The sequence below is a fragment of the Hirsutella rhossiliensis genome (assembly GCF_020360975.1).
Source record: "Hirsutella rhossiliensis strain HR02 chromosome Unknown scaffold00005, whole genome shotgun sequence".
In the NCBI taxonomy this organism is placed as follows: Eukaryota; Fungi; Ascomycota; class Sordariomycetes; order Hypocreales; family Ophiocordycipitaceae; genus Hirsutella; species Hirsutella rhossiliensis.
Window position 1 is genome coordinate 1,839,573 of NW_025408671.1, and position 12,112 is coordinate 1,851,684.

Sequence of the window (12,112 nt, forward strand, 5' to 3'; positions counted from 1 at the left end):
ACGGAGCAGAGGGCATAACGTTAGATGATTGCTCGACGGGGCGCAGCGCGGCTGTTGGTTTCACGTTTTTTAACCATGAGCGTTGCACTGTAGAGATGCAGTACGTTGCAAAGTCGTCGAGGTAGCAGTACACTCCCGCGGGCAGCCAGGCCGTGCTCCGTTCTGTACCTCTACTCCGTACCTGCGTGCTACTCAGCACCATCGTTGCCCGCCGGGGACGCGAGGACGCGAGCTCACAAGTTATCGCAACGCGGCCGCTTTGGCTTCTTCCTCTCTGTCGTCCCACCCGCAGTGTCTCTCCTCTCTCCTCCGCAGTCATTGCTGCTGCGTCCATTGCCTCTGCGTTCTTCCTTTCCTCCTCTTCTTCCTCCCTCTCTCTTCCCTCCTCCCTCTCTTTTCCTTTCCGTCCGCCCGACCCCCCCCTCCCCCGCCCATCTTCCCCGACTGCTTCTCTCGCAGTTTCAGCCTGTTGCCCGGCCTGGCCTGCCCGCGGCTCATTCACCCAACACTCACGCCACTCGCGAAGCCCCTCGAGTCGCTGCCGCCATGTCTGGTCGTTTCGTGCGGGCGTCCAAGTATCGTGAGTAGCCTCGCCCCTCTCTCTCCACGGCCTGGGTGCTGACCCGCCTCCCGCAGGGCACGTCTTTGGAAAATCGACGCGCAAGGAGTTTTGCTACGACAATCTGCACATCAGCCGCAATGCCTGGGACACCAACCTGGTCAAGGTGCCTACCATCCGTCGACGAAACCCCCGGCCCCGATACTGATGCCGAGCCGCAGGTCAACCCCTCGTATCTCTCGGTCAACTGGGACGCCTCGGGCGGCGGTGCTTTTGCCGTCGTCCCCTTGAACGAGAGGGGCAAGCTGCCCGACCAGATTCCCCTGTTTCGCGGCCACACCGCTGCCGTCCTCGACACCGACTGGTGGGCAATACCCCCCTTCCCGCCTCCCACAGCGCCTTGCTGACTGACTGCTGCATCAAGGAACCCCTTCAACGACCGCATCATTGCCTCCGCCTCCGAGGATGGAAAGGTCTTCATCTGGGAAGTCCCGCGCGACTTTACCCTCTATACCGACGCCGAGGAAATCGTCGACGTGTCGCCCGTGACCAAGCTGGGCGGCCATTCCAGGTAGGCGGACCATCGACGACGTCCCCGTCGCAGCGCTGACCCGAGACTGCATCCGTCCAGGAAAGTCGGCCAGGTCCTCTTCAACCCCGCAGCCGAAAACGTCCTCGCCTCCGCCTCGGGCGACTTCACCATCAAGATCTGGGACGTGGCCACTGGCCAGGCACCCCTCACCCTCAAGCACGGCGACATTGTTCAGAGCCTGTCGTGGAACGCCGCCGGCAGCATGCTCGTCACGACGTCACGCGACAAGAAGATTCGCGTCTGGGACGTCCGCCAGGAAAAGCCCGTACACGAGGCCCAGGGCCATACCGGAGCCAAGAACAGCAGGGTCGTCTGGATGGGCGAGCACAACCGCTTCGCCACCACCGGCTTCTCCAGGATGAGCGAGCGCCAGATTGGCCTCTGGGAGCCCGGGAGGCCCGAGCCCATTGGGGGCTTCACCATGCTGGACTCCATCTCGGGCGTCTGCATCCCCTTTTACGGTGGGTTTCCCTTGCCGAGTCCGGCCCGGGACGGGACGCTGACGAGCGGACAGATGACGGCTCCAACTGCCTGTACCTTGCCGGAAAGGGGTAATTTCTATACCTTGCCCTGTATTGTCCGGACGATTGCGCTGACATGAAGCCAGCGATGGCAACATTCGATACTACGAGTACGAAAACGACAAGTTCGAGTACCTCAGCGAGTACAAGTCTCCCGATCCTCAGCGAGGTATCGCTTTTCTCCCCCGGCGCGGCATCAATGTTAGCTAGCACTCACCCCCTGACGTCGAGATACTCGGGCTGACAATGGCCAGGTTCACGAAAACGAAGTCATGCGGGCGTACAAGACGGTCAACGACACCTACATCGAGCCCATTTCCTTCACGGTGCCCCGTCGCGCCGAGACGTTCCAGGCCGACATCTTCCCCCCCGCAATTGGTACGAAACCAGTCGCCAACTCCAAGGACTGGCTCGACGGCAAGACGGGCATCCCCGCCAAGATTGACTTTGAGAGCATCTACGAGGGCGGCGCACCCAAGGAAATCCCGTCAGACTACAAGCCGCCGCCCGCTCAACCGACGCCCGCCGCCGCCGCGAGGCCGGAGCCCAAGAAGGAGGAGGCTCCGAGGGAGGTGCCCAAGCCTGCGGCTGCGGCCACGCGAGGGCCTCCACCTTCCATGCAGGAGCAAAAGGGGTCCATGGCTGCCATGGCGAGCAAGTTCCAGGATGACGAAGGGGGTGTGGCCGAGGATGACGACGAGACATCCAGCTTTGAGGAGGTCTCTCGACCGGCGCAGCGGACCCCTGTGCCCGCTCGTTCGGAACCCAAGGCAGCCGCCTCGCCCCCCAGGAGTCACCCCGCGCCGACGCCCGCTCCTGCGAGGCCCTCGTCGCCCGTCAAGACATCAACGGCCACGTCCTCCAACGGCGTTGAATCGTCCCTTGACCAGATCAAGTACATGATTGAGAACCAGACCAAGATCATCAGCGCGCAAAACGACAGGATTGGACACCTGGCCGCCGAGGTGGAGTCGCTCAAGAAGAAGGTGAGCTGGACTTCTCAGGACCAGAGCGAGCGCATCAGGCAGTTGGAGCTGGAGCTGGAGGAGGCTCGGTCGTGATGGCCAGGCAGCCGGCGCGCGGAGTTGAAGGTCGGGTCCAACGGTCTTGGGTACGGAACGGGGGCTGCTGTACATGGCGCGATTGGGGGACAATGAGGAGAAAAGAGAGTGTGTAAGGCACTGGGGGAGACTGAGTGAAGTGCTGGCCCTTCACTTGGAGATGGTGTTGGGCGAGAGGCCTTGTTCGAGGTCTTTGTCGGTCTGAGCAGGTGACCAAGTCGCGTTGAGTGCGATGCATCCGAAGACGCGACAGGTCTAGACCACCACATCAAACATGATGAACGAAGCCCCGGTGCTCCTCCAACACACCCGACGTAATGTTGGATATGTACAGGGCCCAGCATGCCCTGGCCTATCTGCTGTGTGCTCCGCCGCCGTCACATGCCCGCGGTGATCGAAACAGTGAAGAAAAAGGGGGCTGAGAGGTGTTCGCGCAAGAGTCATTCGAGCTATCCTGAACTTTGGGAAGCGTGCCACCGAAGATATGCCGTCCCGAGGGGGCCGCGGACAACGATGACAGCACGTTGACGGCGCCAACTCGTCGCCCCCTCCTCCTGTTTTGTCTCCCCTCGTCCTCCTCCCTCCCCTCAAAGGGGTCCAAAGGCCCATCTGTTTTCGTACGCGAGCCAAGGCAAGGGCTATACAGTACAGGCAGGTATACAGCAGGTATATATCCCGTAGCTGGTGTATATTTAGAAACAGGTCAGGGAGGGAGGGGGCTTTCCTCCCTCTCTCCCTCCTGGCTGCGGCGGCATAGTGGTGGCTAGCCGTTTCATCGGCCCTTGTTTTGGATCTTTCCTCTTCCTTGTTCTGTCGGCGTTCTCTCGTCTCGAGGGAGGGGCGCCTGTCTTTCTCGTTTTCTGGGTCTTTCAGCGACTGCGTGCAACGGTAGTTGTGGGTATGGGGCGAACCGTGGGCGCAGCGCGTCTTGCCCCCCCCCCCGTTGAAGATGATGGGCTGCCGTGCTGGCCGATGTAGAAGCACGTTCTCTCTCGCTCACTTGAGTCACGATCGTAGAGACGGTCTCGTGACTTGGGCACTTCTTCAGGTCGAGCACATCACCATCCTTTCATTCGTCCAGTCTTGCCCCGTCTTCCTCTCCTCCCCGGACTTACCCTAGCCTCGCTCCGTCAACGTTGACCAAGACGGCAGCACCAAGCGCCGATGGCATGCTTGTTGGCTTGTTTTTTCCCCTCCATCCGCTCTGCGTGTATGCTACGAGGCATGACAAGCAGCGTTCACCGACTCAGGTCGATCAAACACTGGGGGAGGTCAAGCGCAGGGCTTGGCATGGATGGCAGCATTGGAATCAAGGCGGAAAGGAGGGAGACGCCGCCTAACGTACGCTACGGGATCCCGAGGAAAGCAGTCGACTTGAGGCTTCCACCTACGGCCTGTCCACGCTAGCATGCGAGCGGAGAGACGAAAGGGGGGCTTACGGGGACGAGCAAAACAGTCGTGGTCCGGCTACTTGATCCGTGGCCGGCAAAGGGCGCCGGCGTGTGGGATGAGATGGCGGCATACATGCACTCACCCACGTGCTTATACGGCGCCCCAGAGCCATGAGCGCGGACGCATAGACGTAAGTCAAAGGCAACAGGCTAGCCGCTGGAGCGGCACGTTTATGCCTCAGGGACTCGGGCGGCGGCAACAGGGATCGAGGCAAATCCCCAGCCATGCAACGATGAACATGACGGCGGGTGGGTGGATGGACAGATGGATGGTCGGTCTGCCTGGAGGTTCTGGCGTTTCAGAAACCAGACGGGAGGACTTATGCGGCAGGTGCTGATTCTCGATTCCTTCTAGTGCACGCTGCAACACTCAGGGGAAGGGGGACAAAGCACGCTTAATCGGATGGGGGCCACGCAAAAGGTGCACACAAGGGGACGTGGGGGAGAGTAGGAAGATGATATAGAGGGGGAGAAAGCCCGAAAGGCCGCGGCGATGCTTCCTGGCCCCCATCCATATCCATGCTTGTGCGTACACGGATGTGTTGACACCGGGAGGCTTGGAATTGGAACATGGAGGAACCCTTTGAGAACGAGTCAGTAGTCAACGACTTTCATGTGTTCCCTCTCTTCTAGCACTGTAACGCCTGTGCAAATGTACTCACAGTGACAGAAATCCAAGTATAAGGCCTCGAACCTTGGCAAAAACGGTTAAGGGGCAGATGCATAAGAGAGGAAGCCGGGTTTGGGGGGAAGTCCGTGGTTCGGAGACCCCATGCCTGCATCCGATGGACATGGACCGCTCCACGGTAATGATGAAACGCGAGCTTGCCCGCTCTCACTCCTGTTACTGGCGACCAGAATCGAGAGGGAGCAAGGCAGCGAACAAGCGAGGACCTCGTACCTTCAAGGCACTGCACAGTACGATCCGTCTCTCGCTCTCCCGCCAGGATACCCTTCTTGAGCACGTGAAGATGGTAGGCTCGCCCTCACAACGGCTGACTTGCCGACTCGACACCGGAAGCCTGAGGGAATCACGCCTCGTCCAGTCATGTGAGCCTAAATGCAGAAATCAGGTCACAAGAGCACCAAGAGGTTTGCCGTGTGTAATGGAGAGGGGGCACGAGAGACTGCACAAGCCGAGCTGAATCGGCACAGATGGGCCGTGGCCGGCACGGAAGTGCGGACATACCGGGCCCTTGCCATCTGCCACCACAGTCAGCAGCCCGGCCCGGCTGGGGCAGTCCGTGGGTGGCCAAAAGTCGCCCAAGTCCAAGGAGGCGAGGGCCAAGCCGCGGCGCTAGGAGGAATCGGACTTGCCATCCGACGATAAGTCCATCCATCCGGGGCGAACTCGACCTCGCGGGAGCTGATGCTCGAGGCCTTCCCATGTTGCGTGGCGACTTGGAGGCCGTCTAGGCGAGCCATGACAGACTCGAGAGACACATGACCTGGCGGACGGGGGCAAGGTCTGCTTGGCCGGGCTTGAAGTCAAGGCGGCCGGGTTGCCTGTGTGATGCATACGTGCGCAAGTGTGTGGGCGCGCCGGGCCCAAAGGGCAGGGGAGCCGCGGGGATAAAGTTGGGCGGGCAGGGGTACCTTTGCTTTGCAGTGTGGAGGGTGGGTGCGATATATCTAGGCGGTAGTTACTGCTGTTGAATCTAATATGCAGAGTAACCCGGACAGGAAAGGGGCGGCATCCAGGGCTGCGTATGCCTTTGTTCTTGATGGTGGGATGGAGAAGCGACGGGCGGCAGGCAACAGCTCTCGTCGTCGTCGCCCATCTTTTTGCCTCGTGTCTTGCTCGGGCTGCGCAGGGCTGGATGTGGGTGCGCGAGTGCGTGGCGAAAGATGGGGTTCGGAGAGTTGGTTCAACCATGCAAGGCACCCGCTCCAATCGATGAATGGAGCAGTGGGGACGGCCGTCGGGAAGGGGGGTCCACGGTCAGTGCGAGGATGCCGTCGGTGCTGCTGCTGTTGAATTGCCTGCCTGCCGCTGCTGCTGTCGATGCTGATTCTGCCGAGGATGATGACCGAGGGCTGTGGAATCTTGTCGAGGTGGAGACGGACGGTGGAGGTCAAAGGTGGAGACGGAGGTGGATATGGAGGTGGAGGGAAGGCACGAATGTTTTGCAGCCCAAGGGCATCGCCTGTTTCAGGTTTTCTGATGCCGAAAGGGGGAGGAGCGTGCGCGATCGGACACAGAGGTCAAGAAGGCGCAAGCAGCACACTGTGCATTGACCTGTGGCTAGCGTGGGTACAGGTGCCTTACTTCTCAGACTAGCAGAGACACAAGAATGTCTTGGTATAGCACGGCATCAAGTTGTATCTGCGATATGGGGACACTTCTCTGCATCGCCGCTCACCTCTCCATTACAGTACAAAGTATATTCCAGATCTACTGTACGGATCGATGCCTTAGCCTGATGCCATGCTGCAAGGAACGCGACGGCATAAGCGCCGGCCCAGCGGCTTGTCCGTCCAGCACTGTTGATTGGTAAGAGCACGGAGCCAATCGTGCACCACGCCTTCATCGGCATCAGCCCTTTGCTCTTACATACATACGTACAGTACATAATTACATGCAGACTACTTCCGTCTCCGAATCCCCGGGCTAAGAAGAAACCATGAAACTGGGTGGCCGGCGTCGGACCTGGCGCCCCGGCCCGCTCAAAAATAGACTGCTCCAGCGCAGCTGCCTTCGCTATATGTGTGTGCTTACATGTCATGTCGGGCCAGAGGGCGGCTCAGTCCCCGTTCCCGTCAAGGCCGAACCTTGTTCCTCCAGTACCGCTGCGTACACGAGCAACGTGGAACTGCTGGCCGGCGTTTCGAGTCGCGTTGACGCGCATGGGCTATCAGAAGAACTGCCCGCGCAGCTGTCTTCTTCCCCGGAGGGTTGATGGCTTCCATGATTCAAGACTTGTTTACGTACGGTGTGCCCCCGCATGGCAACTGCGTCCGGCGTCAGAGGTGCCCGTCTTTTCAGCGGGAAAGGGACGGAGGGCGTGCCAATCGGCAGGGGAGAATGGGTCCTCAGCCGCCGAGTAGGGGTCAGCATCTTCTCTCGCGGGATATTCAACCCGCCATTCAACCCCATTCAACCCGCAACCGCCGGACCACTCCCCTGTCGCCCAGGGATTGGCGCACACGAGCAGCGGGCTTGCTCCCCTTCTCCCTGTCGCAGCAATCCGGCATACTGGCCATCGCATGAATGCATTGGCTCGTCTGCCTCTGCCGTGTCACCATCATCATATTCCATCACCCATCACCCACCACCCCACCTGTAGCATTCTGTCTGTCTAGGGTAGGTCTTCACCTCAGGCAAGCCGAGCTCGGCAGGCCTCGCTATCCCCCCTGAAACGGCCCAACATAGCAGCCCTATCGGCGACTCGAGCAAGGGTGCGCAAATGTTTGGCATGCGCGATGCCGCTGTGGCCCTTCGATGCAGAGACCACAAACGGCGGATACACACAGCTTCTGTAGCTACGCGACAGCTCTTTCGTACAGACGAAAGGATTACATACGTGCCCCGTGCACTCAGATTGGCGAGTGTCACGCCATTTCCCGCTGCAGCCCTTTTGCCGACGTCGTCCATTCTGGAGTCTCACGCACAGTTCAGGAGGTCCAATCTATGCCGCATGCAAGCTCCTCCAGCGGCCCGCAAATGGAGCCATCCCTTCGGGGTCAACGACTGCCCGGTTGGCCTTGCTCTCGTGACGCGCCTCCAGTAAACAAAAGCTGGAGTCCTGCCTCCTGCAAGGCGACGACAAAGAAAGCATATATGTACGAATATGGAGACGGCAAGGGCTGAGCAGGATTTCTGCACATGCACATGATGGTGGCATCTGCTTTCACTGCTGTAAACATCCCCTACCTATCCCATATCCATTAGCTTCGACTTCCCCGGTCAGAAGAAACAACGACTCGAATAGAAACCAAAAAAAAGCCAAGAAAAGAAAATACAAACAAAAAACACCAGCAAAAAGCCCGTCGCCCTCCTGTAGACAAAACGGACGTGCGGATGCCGACCCCTTTGAGGTCGACAAGGACCATCGGCCTGATGTGGACGAACACATCACACACGGCATGTATTCCTCATCGCCACCGGGTCGCGGCCGCGGTCGACGACGGGGGACGGGCGGGACGATCAAGCCTGTAGCGAGAGCGAGCGATGCTTGTTTCAGAAGCTGAGCCTATTCGTACGGTACAATCGTCCACACATCGACGACGACTCGGGCACCCACATCCCGCCGCGAGCCACCAGGCGGGTGCAAGGAGATGCCGTCGAGAGCACCGTCAGATCGTAAGCAACCCTCCACCCGATGGGGCCGGCGTATCTGTTGGGGAGAGCCTACTGCGTCAAGCCGGGACGGCGAGTCATTTTCCTCCATCCACTCGGCGGCCCCCCGCCTCGTTGACTCGAAAGGCGCTCACTCATCGGGCCTTGAGGGTGTGAGTGAGTGTGAGCGAGTCGGCGCCCGCCTGCTGCAGGTGTAAGATGACTTCTGTAATTACGGTGGAAATGAATCGGACAAGGCCGCCTCCTGTCAAGGCGCACGGGTACCTGAGCTGAGCGACCACCTTGCAGCAAATGTAACCTTCCATACTGGGCGAGCATCTCGTGCAGTCAACTCCCCGGGCCCCCTACCCGAGCCCAGGTTCAACTCGCTGGCGCCAAGGGCAACGGCGCCCTTGTCAGACGGGACCAGCGCTCAGATCGCCCCTCGGTCGGACCGCACACTGAGGACAGGACGCGTGGTGATCAAGACAGGCTCGACGGCAACGTGTCTGCCTGCGGGATTTGGGACCACGGACAAGGTGGGGGCAGAGACGAGGGCCGTCGGGCCATGAAACCGACCTCACGTCCGCCGTCATTCGTCGCTATATTTGCGGTCGACAAGGGCCCGATTTGGTCGACGACGAGCGCGCTGCGTGGATGGCTGATGCAGCCAGTCGCGTGGACGTGGAAACGACGGGGCAGGCCAAGAAAAGGCCGAGGGGGCGTGTGACACCCGAGGCGACCAGTCAGAGAACGGGTGTCGTTAGCGCCCGACAAAACACCAGGGGCCCTGACTTGAGGCACTGCGCCAGGCCTGTTTCACCTTAAGAGGCCTATCCGCCGGCCAGCGCCAGCCATGGTGCCTGCATGCTCGCCTCTTTGCATGCAGCATCGTACATACATACTGTACATACTTCGGGCGCAAGAACGAGCTGGCGGCGTCTTGCTGTTTAGAAGCCAAAGCGGGCGCCGCCATGACGCGCCCCTTTCGCGTCCGGCTCAGTAACACAGCTGCCGCCACTCGCAGAGGCGAACAAGTAAGTACTGTAGACAGCCTGCCATGACCTCCACCAGAGAGAGGCCCACGGCAGCTGACAGGCTCCGAATCGAGGCCAGAGTGGAAGCATTTCCGACTACGAATATAGAACAGCGTGGGATGCCCTGCCTGCCCGGGAGTAGGAACCAAATGTCGGTCGTCTTGGCGCCGGAACCAAGGCAACAGCTTTTACCAACTTTGGGCCGAAACGCAAGCGCCGTGTCCCGCGTCAAGTTTCTAAATATTGTAGCTCCCCGAAGAAACGAGGGTCGGGAAGACAGAAAATAAGGTGCATGTAGAAACTCTATGTGTGTACTAACGCACAGCCTCGCTCCTCTTTCGAGTTTGGCGTTTTGCACGGACGGGCAGGGCACTCGCATAGGGCACAGACTCGCCGAGCAAACCATCGAATTCCAGAATTGGCCAAGCTCTCAGCGTCTTCATTCTTGTTACTAAACGTGCAAGACTGTGCATGTGTATTTGCTTGAGTAGCACCTTGTTGCTCGATACTTGGTATAAACCACAGCAAGGCCGGACGGAATAGAACCGTCGTCCTAAGCCTTGGGCTATGACCGCGTGCTCGCTCATCGTTGACCACTTTTGCGTTACTCGGGATGGGGGGTCCAAGCTCGTGGCTTCTCGCCCGGGCGAGTATCTTGCAGAGGGAGCAAGAAAAGGGGTTTCCATGGGCTGTGCCACAATTAATCAGGTCTCATTCTGGTCGTTGCTGTCGGGACACGACAGCAACGAGGGACATTGGGCCCGGCGTCGAAATTGACATGGCGTTCTGACACGAGGGTCGAGTCTTCTTCTTTCCTTCTTTTCCTTCGGGAAAAGAGACAGGGTGGTATTGGATCGTCTGTCGGCGCGCGTGAGGCTGATCTAAATTGTTTCCCGTCAGCTAATTGTTGCAGAATTGCAATCTCGCCGCCCCGCCTCGTAACTGCGGCCCCACAGGCAGTCGTCGAAACGCCGTGGTCGCCCAGCACGGTCGCCAGCCTGGTACGTACTGGCTTTCGGGCTTGGGGAGATGGGCCCGCAGGGTAGCTATCCCAGTTTCCACCTGCCGCTGCCCTAGGCCAGCCGTGGGCGACTCATGTCGTCTGGGGTCTCCCTTGCACGACATGAGTGCGGCAGCGTGCGGCCCGCCTCGATGATGCTGTCTCGTGTGTTCGTATGTACGGTATTCGGGCATGCGAATGTGACTGCCCGCTGTCTATGATGCCGACGTTGGCCGGTTTCCCCTGCTCGCCACGAACAGACAAGAGTCCAAAGGAGCATGATCTGGCCAGTCTGCCCGTTAGCCGCCCCAAGGGCAGGAGGCAGCATGTACGCTTTCTCGTGCGCGCCAATGTTTCCTTTGGTCCAATGCTGTCGTCGTCTGCGTGCAAAGGAGGGGGGCGTGTGGATAGAACCCAGCTGGCCACCGAAGGGAGCCGAGCGCGCGATATGGCCTCCCGGCATGACCGACGGGTTGACAATGGCAACGGCATCTCGTCGTTTGTTCCTATTGCAGCTAGAGGAGCAGCAGAAGGCCGCGGGTCTCTGTGTGCCTGCAAAAGGCTGCGTGTGCACAGAATGGCTGATGGAAGTGAGTGCCGAAGCCGCGTGGTGATGGATGGTGCAAGGCAGAAAGCACAGTACTAGGCTGTACCCTGCCGCATATGCAGGTACCAAGCGTTAGGCGGGCGTGCCATTCGAGGTCGGACGGCCGTGGGCGAGGCACTCGGAGCTCTAGGCGCAGGTACAGAAAGCGGAGCAAAGGTGACGGCAAGGTACCTCACCCTGGCTGCATTACGCGAGTACATTGCTAGCATAAGGCTGTGCAGTGACATGTGGACATGTGTCGTGATAGGTAGCAAGGCCAGAAGGGAAATGCAAAACCCGTTTCCTGTGGCTTGACCGTTGTCGGCTACCCATCTGCAAAACCGGCGCACGAGAGACACGCGTCGTCAACAAAGCTGGGAAGGTCAAAGTAGAGAGCGAGAGGCATGGATAGAAGGCATTGAGTCCCCCCCGCTGCCCACCCAGTGTCTGCTCTCCCCACCAGGCCCCAGAATTGCGCACACGGCCGAGGACAATGAGGCCGAGGGCGCCCCTTGGCGACGAAATCAAATACATCAAATAAATAACTTAAAAAAACACCCTTGCCCTAAGTTGTACATAGATACACCGCAAGACAACAAGATTGTGTTAGTTATGGGCCACAGTACATTGACATACGTGCACACAATCTGCTCGCTGGAGGTAGCCCTCCTCTCCGCTATATCGTCCGCTCGCCGCCTGCATGAACTGGCCAAGCTCCGTGCTCGGCTCCACTCTTGTTGATGAGCACCGAGCGCGCACCTCGAAGATGGAGAGACGGGACTGGGGCATCTGCCCGGCCTTTCTCCTGACCCGAGGTGTACTGTACCTGGGCGGGGCGAGGGCGCTCATGCTGCTTACCTGAGCAGATGCGTCGCACAGGGAGAGGCGTTGCGCTGGCCGGATGCTCAGGGTCTCCCGCCCCAATCGCCAGCGCTCTGCCAATCGCCAGTCAGGGAATAGCCCAGCGCATTGTGGTGGTGGGCGAGGGGACGAGGCCACTGCTCCAGTCTTGCCCCCACACCACTT

At 59.6% G+C, this 12,112-nt stretch overlaps 1 protein-coding gene across 1 annotated transcript; it reads left to right on the forward strand.

The window, feature by feature from the left end:
* Positions 1–546: 546 nt before the first annotated feature.
* Positions 547–2,733, forward strand: HRG_05419 (type of WD40 repeat domain-containing protein; the record flags this gene model as incomplete). The annotated part of the gene is made up of 8 exons (XM_044863890.1): positions 547–580; positions 637–725; positions 781–923; positions 984–1,130; positions 1,191–1,612; positions 1,666–1,702; positions 1,759–1,873; positions 1,927–2,733. 8 exons carry the CDS (start codon positions 547–549, stop codon positions 2,731–2,733), a joined length of 1,794 nt encoding a protein of 597 aa, XP_044720422.1.
* Between the last annotated feature and the right edge of the window lie 9,379 nt (positions 2,734–12,112).